The 10302-nt window shown below is 42.0% G+C and overlaps 1 protein-coding gene across 2 annotated transcripts; it reads left to right on the forward strand.

The window, feature by feature from the left end:
• Nucleotides 1–766: 766 nt before the first annotated feature.
• On the forward strand, nucleotides 767–9832 carry rps21 (ribosomal protein S21). 2 transcript variants are annotated; one of them, XM_078419264.1, is made up of 6 exons: nucleotides 767–868; nucleotides 4810–4907; nucleotides 5001–5064; nucleotides 6946–7017; nucleotides 8383–8438; nucleotides 9760–9832. In XM_078419264.1, exons 2-6 carry the CDS (start codon nucleotides 4858–4860, stop codon nucleotides 9767–9769), a joined length of 252 nt encoding a protein of 83 aa, XP_078275390.1. In that variant the 5' UTR covers nucleotides 767–868; nucleotides 4810–4857; the 3' UTR covers nucleotides 9770–9832. The 2 variants fall into 2 exon arrangements, with proteins under 2 accessions (XP_078275390.1, XP_078275391.1); XM_078419265.1 differs by lacking the exon at nucleotides 9760–9832 and having other exon boundaries at nucleotides 8383–8442.
• Nucleotides 9833–10302: the final 470 nt, after the last annotated feature.

Below are 10302 nucleotides of genomic sequence, written 5' to 3' on the forward strand. Positions count from 1 at the left end.
TTGCCCTGCTGTTTGTTTTCTTTATGTGTGTGTGTGTGTGTGTGTGTATATATATATACATATATAGGAAAAAAACTGCAGATGCTGGTATAAATTGAAGGTAGACACAAACTACCTTGTGTACAAACTACCTTGTGTCTACCTTCGATATATGCATATTGTATACATACACAATACACAATAGGTGCAGGAGGAGGCCATTCGGCCCTTCGAGCCAGCACCGCCATTCAATGTGATCATGGCTGATCATTCTCAATCAGTACCCCGTTCCTGCCTTCTCCCCATACCCCCTGTCTCCGCTATCCTTAAGAGCTCTATCCAGCTCTCTCTTGAATGCATTCAGAGAATTGGCCCCCACTGCCTTCTGAGGCAGAGAATTCCACAGATTCACAACTCTCTGACTGAAAAAGTGTTTCCTCATCTCAGTTCTAAATGGCCTACCCCTTATTCTTAAACTGTGGCCCCTTGTTCTGGACTCCCCCAACATTGGGAACATGTTTCCTGCCTCTAACGTATCCAACCCCTTAATAATATGATAGATGTATGTGTATATATACACACACTGAAGGTATTTATTTCACAAAATGTTGGAGTAGAGCAGCAGGTCCGGCAGCATCTCAGGAGAGAAGGGATGGGTGACGTTTCGGGCCGAGACCCTTCTTCAGACCATATCTGGGACATGACAATAACTCTTTAGAAGTGTCCAGTCCACGGGTTTGCCCCGCAGACGGGACGCTGCCCCTCAGTGCGCGCGCACCCGCCTGCCCACCCACCCCGGCCGGAAGCGGTGGTGTGTGTGCGCGCTCTCGTTGTCGTCACGTCCGCTGCTGAACCCCCTTTCTTGCCGCTGTCGGCCATTAGCGCGGACGTGAGTGCGGGGCCGGGGAGCGGGGGCCGCGCCGGGAGAGCGGGGAGGCGCGGAGCGGAGCGGAGCGGGGCCGGGGCGCTGGAGGGAGGGAGGGAGGCGGCGGTAAAGATGTGGGCCCCGGCCCGGCGGGATAACGATGGGGATGCGAGATAGGCCTGGGTGTAGGAGCAGGGGGCCGCGTGTGAGTGGCGGCCCGGCCCTGATGCTCCCTCCCGGGGCCCCGCCGCTCCCCCCTTCGGGGCCCTGCCCGGCCTCATAAGATCATGTTCCAGGAGCAGAATTAGGCCGTTCGGCCCATCACGTCTGCACTCCGCCATTCAATCATGCCTGATCTATCTCTCCCTCCTAACCCCATTCTCCTGCCCATAACCCCAGACAACTTTACCAATGGGCTCCGGGAAGCCCATCTCCCCGCGTTGTCCCTGCGCTCCAGAAGGGTTTGAGTTCAGGATGTCCCGCGGGATGCATGACAGTGAGATCCCGGCTGTGTGACAGCGACATGGTCACTTCAATCACCTGCATGTGAGGAACATCATATTGGTCTCCAGTGGACATACATCCCTCGCTCTTCCAATAATTATTATCAGATCTCACAACACAGAACAAAGTTTGTTTAAACTTTAAGCAGAAAGCCGTCAATACAACCTCTTGGTTAGTGTAATGACTGCAACCAACTGCAAAGACTAGACACCTTTGGAGGGGGACAAATGCAGGACAATTTCAATTCAGCCAAGTGCTTCCTGCTTTGCTGGTCCTAATGTAGACACGGAATTGGGGTGTAATCAGCATTACTTTTGTTTCCCCTGTTTCTACTGAATTTTTATGAGCAGTGGTGGCAAGTTTGTCACAAAATGCTGGAGTAACTCAGCAGGTCAGGCAGCATCTCAGAAGAGAAGGAATGGGTGATATTTCGGGTCGAAACATCACCCATTCCTTCTCTCCTGAGATGCTGCCTGACCTGCTGAGTAACACCAGCATTTTGTGATACCTTCGATTTGTACCAGCATCTGCAGTTATTTTCCTACACGGTGGCAAGTATGTGTTCAATCCCCTGCTCTTGAGTTGACATCAGGTCTGGCTCAGCCGGATTCACATGCCCTGGTCTGAAAGTTTGTTGTTTGTTTCCCATTGGAAAGATGACAAAAGTCATTGATGAGGATTGGGAGTGACCAGTTTTTGAATGCGCATGCTGGAAAATTTGCTTTTATGGCAACCACAGCAAAGAATGATACTATTTGAAAGGATTAAAACTCAGTCGAGTCAATAATAAGGAACATTTATTCAGAAAACGTCCGTGTTTTGCAGTACAAATTTTAACTGCAATGTGTTTGAACAGTGATAGATGATCCAAATCAACGATTTGTTTGTGAAGACTAAATGTCATGTTTCCAACATTGCTTCGGATGCAAAAATCGGACACAAAGCGCTGAAGTTACTCAGCAGGTCAGGCAGCATCTCTGAAGAACATGGATAGGTGATGTTTCAGGTCGAGACCCTTCATCGGTCTGATTTTGTTTATTACAAGAGGATTTGAGAACATAGAAAATAGGTGCAGGAGTCGGCCTTTCGAGCCAGCACCGCCAACCACATTCAATATGATCAAGGCTCATCGTCCAAAATCAATACCCCGTTCGGCTTTTTCCCCATATCCCTTGATTCCCTAAGCCTTAAGAGCTAAATCTAACAGGAGCAGTAATGACGGTGGAGGGTCTTGGCAAAATCTCACCTTGAGTACTGTGCGCAGCTCTTGTCTCTTTATCCAACAACAAAAGGATATACTTGTGACAGAGAGGGTGCATTGGAATTCACTGGACTAATTCCAAGCGTAGCAAAACTCAAGAGGAGAGGTTGGGTCACCCAGGCGTGTTCAATATTCAGAAGCGATTTTAATGAAAAATAGAAAATTCTAACAGCATGGTGAGTGGTATGCTGAGAAGATGGTTCCCCTGGCTGTGGTGTCGGAAACCAAGGGTTTCAAAATATAAGGAGAGACTGGGTGGCGCAGTGGGAGAGTTGCTGACTTACAGCGACCCAGGTTCTATCCTAATCATGGGTGCTGTCTGTCTGACCTGCGTGGGTTTTCTCTGAGATCTTCGGTTTCCTCCAATGCTCCAAAGATGTACATGTACAGGTTTGGAGATTAATTGGCTAGGTATAAATGTAAATTGTCCCTTGTGTGTGTAGGATAGTGTTAGTGAGCGGGGATCGCTGATCGGCGTAGACTCGGTGGGCCAAAGGACCTGTTTCCGCACTGTATCTCAAACTAAAAAATTGGTCAGAATTTTCTAACTTAGAAAAGCAGAGAATTCTCTTCACTCAAAGTGTTGAACACATGGAATGCCAGAGAGACCAAATTGCTGACACGGTTTAAGAAAAAGATAGATTCCTAGGTACAAGGCAGTAAGAGGCATGGTGAGAGAACGGAAGTAAAATATTGAGTTAGAAGGCTGGCCGCAAATGGTGGAGCTGGCTCAAAAGATAAAATAGCCTATATTTCTGGATCCTGTCAGCCACCACCACCTCCTCCCCCAGAATTGACATACTCAACCTTGAGAGATATCAGCAACTGCCGGGAAGGAGGACACGACGACGGCCGACAGGAAGAAGCGACAGCTGATGAGAGGGGAGCAAGCCCTACAATGACCAAGCGTGTCTTGTCCTTGGCAGTAGCTTGAAGAAAGAGCTGGTGGCAGGGCCTACAATATGAGCTGCAATAGCCACGTCAACTGCATCGTGTGATAGATGGTGGAAAATGGCTCGCTGGTGCAGACCAGTGGCATCGGCGCCTAGTTTTAAGGTGAAAGTGCTAGAGAAACTCAGCAGAATGAATCGGTCTGAAAAATGATTCTGACCCAAAACGTTGTCAGTACATTTTTTCCAGAGGTGCCTGAACCGCAGAGTTACTCCAGCAATTGGTATCTATCTACTTTTCTTGATATCCCCACTCGGAAATATTCTCTCGGCAGCAATCGCTCTGAATCTTATATATTTCAATAAACTCACTTCCCACTTCAAAATTACAGAATAGACTTCTACAAACCCATATTTTCAGCATTGTACCTCTGTTGAGAAGTACTTTCTTGCTTTTCTTACCTTCAGGATTAACCATTCCTATTCTCACGGCAATCTTTCCAACATCAATCAACTATAGTTTTAATATAATTGATGTCTGTATCACAGCTGTCACCAAGTGCAGCTCAGCTCTAACTCCTTACTAGTCTAGATTACCCGTTTTTAGTTTAAAATTTCATAAAGTTTGAATATTTATTTGCCATTTCCCTTTCTTAGGTCAGTAACCTTTAACAAGTCATTTCTAGCCTCTTCTGCATCTGCCTCACTAATGTTGCCTCACTATCCCCTTTTAAGGTCATCTGCTTTTATTTGCTTTTTACTTGATACAAGATTTTCTCTGATTGTAATATGGACAATCACTGGCGCATGTTTTGTTAAAAGTGCTACATAAATGAAAGTTATTGAAGTTGAGAAAGTATTTTGTGTAAATAAACAAGAGCCTGCATTTATGCACCTATATTTCAGCATATGTTCCAAGTCACACCCAGTCCTGAGATGTAAATCTACGACCATTCCTTCATTGTGGTGTCTAATACCTGGGACTCCTAATCAAACAACCCTGCTCACTGCTCTCATCTCAAGGGCAATTAAGAAACAGCCACATCTTAAAAAATGAATAAAAATTACAAGATGAATACTTTTTTGTCTCCATTTGGTATTAATAGTATTTAATTGGAGTCACTACCTCAAACTGTTTTTCTGTCATATAATTTTGAACAAATGTTCCACTAATAATGCTGAAAATAAAGAGATAAAATGAAGGAAGCGTTTTACTGCTTCTGTAATTGATAAAAGTAGGGTGGCTTAATATTCAAATGAAGTGTGACAAAAGAAACAACAAACTAATGTTTTCCTATTTATATTTCTAGATCTCCACAATAACTGAATACAAGGCCACCCACTGAACTAAGTCCAACATGCAGAACGATGCAGGAGAATTCGTTGATCTTTATGTTCCACGCAAATGGTGGGTATGATATATATGATATATATGCATGTGGTGAACTGTGAATTACAGGCGCTGACTAGGTTAACTGATTTGTTGATGTTTGTCTTTTAGCTCTGCTAGCAACAGAATCATTGGCGCCAAGGACCATGCCTCCATTCAAATCAACCTTGCTGATGTGAGTTCAACCTTCGTAGATGAGAATAGCAACCATGAGTATTTCTACAGCGGGAGGTTGTCTGGGTGGTTTTGGAAATACACATCTGTTATGGTCAGAGGCTAATGGAATCTAATATCTAGAACCATTTTGGGACTAAATTGGAAATAGTGACAAAGCACAATGGATAGGTTGTGCTTTTAAAAAGCAGGTTGTGCGTTGATAAAGAAATCAGCAAAAGCTACAGATGCAACCAAAATAAATGTTTTTACGCGGTTGCTATGATCTAAAGTGCCTAATCTTTCCGAAACTTGTGGTGGCAACGGGTAAAGTACAAACTTTTGAGAGTATTGCAGTAACACCCAAAGTGAAATATTTACTGGACCACAAAGAATGAGTGGGAGTGTGTCTAATTGGTTGGTTTTGTGGGAACTTGTTCAAAATGAATGATTTTGGTTAAGTACGTAGAAATTGTTTCTGATGCAAAACCTGATAGAAGTTAGCGGACACTGATCTAAGGTTAACAGGGGAAAAAACAGTCCAAACATTGAGAAAGGAAAACAGAAAATACTGGAAATAATTCAACTGGTTGGACAGCATATGAATTGCTCAACAGAGAGTAATGGATCTAATGTTTCAAGTTAGTATCTTATTGTCAAAATAGTGGACATTTTATGTTGCTGAGTTGAGGAAGGTCATGCAAAAAGAGGGCGAAGGGAACGGAGCAAAGGGGAAAGTCTCATAGAGTTGATGTTGGGGAAATGACACACATGATGGTCGGTGGTAATGGCCAACAGGATGTAAAAATGTATGCCTGAGAAAGTTTAGATATAAGATTCACTCTGCACCTTCCCCCAGACCTCCCAACCCTTCCGAATTTGGCGGAAAGATTCCGCTTTCTTATTTCATTTCCGCCATTCTGATTTAGCCTCACATTTTTCATCAAAACACATGCCTCGCCCCTCGCCGCTGGCCTGTACACGCCTTACCTTGTCGCTAGCCTGGTCTCGCCTCGCCGCTGGCCCGGCTTTGCCGTGCCTCTCGCTGTTGGTCCGGCCTCGTCTCGCCGCTGGCCTAGCCTCGCTGCGGAGCATGAGGCCCGTTGATGTTGAGAGGGGATGGTGGGGTGGGGGGGCAGTGGAGTGGGAGGAGGGAGTGGGGGAGTAGATTTGGGGGGAAAGGGGGGGAGGGTTGGGGGGGACATGGACCTTTGTGATTTGCTGTTGAACACCACTAGAGCAAGTATGTCTTCAATTAAATTAGCTATGTGCAATTTTTTTAATGAAACTCCTCATAACTTAGTCATACATTTCATGACCATTGTTATTTTATTCAATACCAAGAGAATTGGGATGTGTAAGGAAAAAGCAAAATAGAAAAAAAACAACAATTTTTCCTTCGTTGTAAAAAGTATTTCTGTTCAATAACCTACTATAATAGTAGAATATACTTTTGATAGGCCTGACATTGTACATGTAGTCCAAGAACTACAGACTGTTGGAAATAATAATAGTTTTTCACACGTGAATGTAGCACAAAACGCGTACGTGCATTTGGCGTGCATACTTTTTTTGGGCTGAAAAGTTGCATTACGCTCCATATTATGAATTTTGATGTAAAATTATGAATTTTGGACATCAAAATTATGATAAAGCCTACTCCAATTCCAATGAAAAGTTATCAAAGTAAATTGTTAACTATTTCTTTCCTGCCGAATCTGAGAATTTTGATTATTCATTTTCACATTATCATCTAGATTACCCATCTCAGCCTTCATCTTCACATCATCAAATATGCTGATTCTATTGCCTTGCATTGGCTTGGTTGTCTAATTTATTTTCGGGTTTCCCCCGATAATCTTTCAGTGATTAAATTGTTTTTTGTTGAAATACTTTGTCTTAGGTAGATAAAGTGACTGGGAGATTCAATGGACAGCACAAAACCTACGCCATCTGTGGGGCTATCCGTAGGATGGTATGTACATATTGGCAAAAAGAAACATTTTACTTGCAGAATATTTTTGTCTGTTCATAATTTGTACGCTACTGGATTGCTTAAGGAGACCTGTCATTGAGTTTTATGAAACAACTCTGACCCCCTAAGCAGTTATTCTCCATGTTAAGCATATTTCTATTAGTCACATGTTCAGTTACTGACCATAATCATTACAGGCAGAAATATACTGCTATGCAATTGCGATGGACAAATATGCATCTGTTAATTTAACACTTTTGAATGAGAATCTACTCTACAGGTTCAAAGTTCCATGTCAAAAGTTTCACCCTGATACCTCGCACAAACTAAATGTGGGGGGAAAAACTAAAAATAGCTGCCCGTAATGACCAGGCTGCGCCAGTTCCTGTTTGGCACATATCCCTCTAAACCTTTCCTGTCCGTGTACCTCTCCAAGTATCTTTTAAATGTTACAGTATCTGCCTCAACCTTTTACTCTGGCAGCTCATTCTATATACCCACCACCCTTTGTGGAAAAAGTTCCCCCTCGGATTTTAATTAAATCTTTCCCCTTAACCCTATGTCCTCTGGTTCTTCTTTCTCCTACTTTGGATAAAAGACTGCATCTACTCTATTCCCTCATGATATTAAAGCATTATTGATAAAAGTTGAGGGAGAAGTCATGTAGAGTTTATTATACACAAGTATGGCGAGCTTGATTTCAGTGAAAGGAAGTACTTTCTTAGAGCCTCTTGCATCTTATTCACTAATTCTCATTTTCAAATCACTCATTACTAAGCGGAGAATCTCCAGATTGTTTAGGGGCAAAGTACTGGGTGGGGAAAAGGATATTCGCGGACTGGTAGATTTATGTGTTTCAGTCCCTCAACTTCCCAACAACATTTTATTTACTCCTAATTGAAGCAGCATTTGGTCCACACTGAGATGGAATAGCCTTTTGTTATTACTGTCTGTAATGATTATGACCAGAAACTGCCCCCCACCCCCTCCCATCTTTGCACATCCCCAATCCTTTCCACTCGTCACTTTAACTTCATGTTTTGTGTATTTTGTGTTTTTATGACTGTTGGCAGATCAATTTCCCTCCTGGGATAAATAAAGTTCCATCGTATCGAATAGAAATATTCATAACAAGAATAGCTGCTTGAGAATCAGAAGACCAAAGTTTGACACGGTGTCCTGCTGCATGTAACTTATGTGGCATCTCATGTGTATATGTCTTGAGCTATCTTTATAAAATGCAATTTTATCTGCCTGCACAGACCACATCGTTTCTTTATTTTGCACATTCATTTTTGGGGACAATGCAATGCTGTCCTGTGCATGTGGGGAATCATTCTACATTTTCACTTTTTTTCTTATCAGGGTGAATCAGATGATTGTATCCTGAGGCTGTCAAAGAATGATGGGATGGTGGCCAAGTAAGTTAAGTTCTAATCCTCTTATCCGCCATGATTTTCTTTTGCATGGGTCTAATTGTATTTTTTAACACTCGCTCAAGGGATATTGAACTGGCTGAGTGGGGGGGGGTCTTAATCTCATTTCTGGATACAAGAAACGTACTGTGAATCCAAGTCACCACAAAGTTAATTAAAAGAAGAAAAAAGTGCAAATGCTCATTAGATCAGCTAGGACATTAAAAAAAAATTAACAAGTTCCATTTGTAACTATCAACATTAATATGCCAAGTATTAATCAAAGTTATTGACATGGAATGCAACTTTATTTCTCAGATGCTATTTCCAATATTCTGTTTATATTAACGTATGTCTAAACTAATTTTCAGTGAATGATAAAAATCTTGATCCCATTTCCAGTGGATTTGATCTGGAAATTTAAGAAATGTTTTGAGTCTGCTACTATCTCTCATCTCTTCCAATTTTCCTCTTGTGTTCCAACATCTTGTAAATCTCATTGAAGGCTCAGACATAATGCAGCTGTTAAGTTCGTGATTGTTTTTTTGTGTTTCAAGTTTTCTTTTGTATTATTTTAAATGTGGGATTGTTTGATTGTTTAGAGGAGGCAGAGGTACAACTCTGCGATTGCCTGTCCCGCTGAGTTACTCCAGCATTTTGTGCTATCTTCGGTTTAAACCAGCATCTGCAGTTCCTTCCTGCATATTTAGTACAGAAGTTGGGTTGTTATGTTACAGTTGTACAAGACGTATGTGAGGCCGCATTTGGAGTATTGTGTCCAGTTTTAGTTGTTCTGCTATAGGAAGGATATTAGCTGGAAGGTGTGCTGAGAAGATTTACAAGGATTTTGCCAGGATTCGAGGGCCTGAGCTACAAGGAGAGATTGGGCAACCTAGAACTTCATACCTTGAAGCACAGGAGGCCAAAGGATGATCATACAGAGGTATATAAAATCATGAATAGAACAGATAAGGTGAATGCATAATTTCCTAGGGTAGGGGAATTGAGAACTGGACAGAGAAAGTTTTAATAGGAACCTAAAGTACAACCTTTCCACCCAGAGGGTGCTAGATATATGGAATGAGCTGCCAGAGGAGGTAGTTGAGGCAGATACAATAATACATTTAAAAGACTTGGGCAGATACATAGATAGAAAAGGTTTAGAGGGATGCGGCCAAATGGGATTAGCTTAGATGGGGCAATTTAGTCGATATCGATGGCTGAAGGACCAGTTTCTGTGCTGTATGACACTGACTAATTAAAACCCACAATTATTTGAATCTTGCCCATTTTTTGAGTTTTTAATATGTGTCTTTTTCTTTTTCAGAGCTATCTAACAAACAGAAGACACGTGTTTTGGGAATGCTGATGTTTGTAGAGAAATAAAAATTTGAGCAAAACTCGTGGCAGTGGTGTTTTATAATGTATGACTGAGAAAATCAATGGTCAAATGTTTTACTTTGAACAAGTGACATTGTTGCATTACGCACAGGACATATCTTTACAATTGAATGGGTTCACTCTGCTTTTTTAGCTTCAATTGCTTTCATATCGTTGTTATTTAACATGTTGCTGATATGCTTATTAGAACAACAAATGTCAGTATTCTCTTAGTTTTTTGCTTTCTGTGACTTGTACATGAGTCTTTGCTGATCTTGCAGCCATTGATTTTGGATTGCTGTTTCATGCCAAAGATAAGTCACCTCTTGAGTTTCTACAAGGGCAATCTTGGATTGTGATGCAGGCATCTTGAGGGTTCTTTTCCTCATTGCAGCTATGAATAGCTTATTTTTTTAATAGACGTTTACCAAAGCCATTTATGTTTAACAATCGTAATTTAACAACCATATTTATATACAAAGCTTAAAAT

The sequence above is a fragment of the Rhinoraja longicauda genome, chromosome 22, assembly GCF_053455715.1.
Source record: "Rhinoraja longicauda isolate Sanriku21f chromosome 22, sRhiLon1.1, whole genome shotgun sequence".
Taxonomy (NCBI): domain Eukaryota; kingdom Metazoa; phylum Chordata; class Chondrichthyes; order Rajiformes; family Arhynchobatidae; genus Rhinoraja; species Rhinoraja longicauda.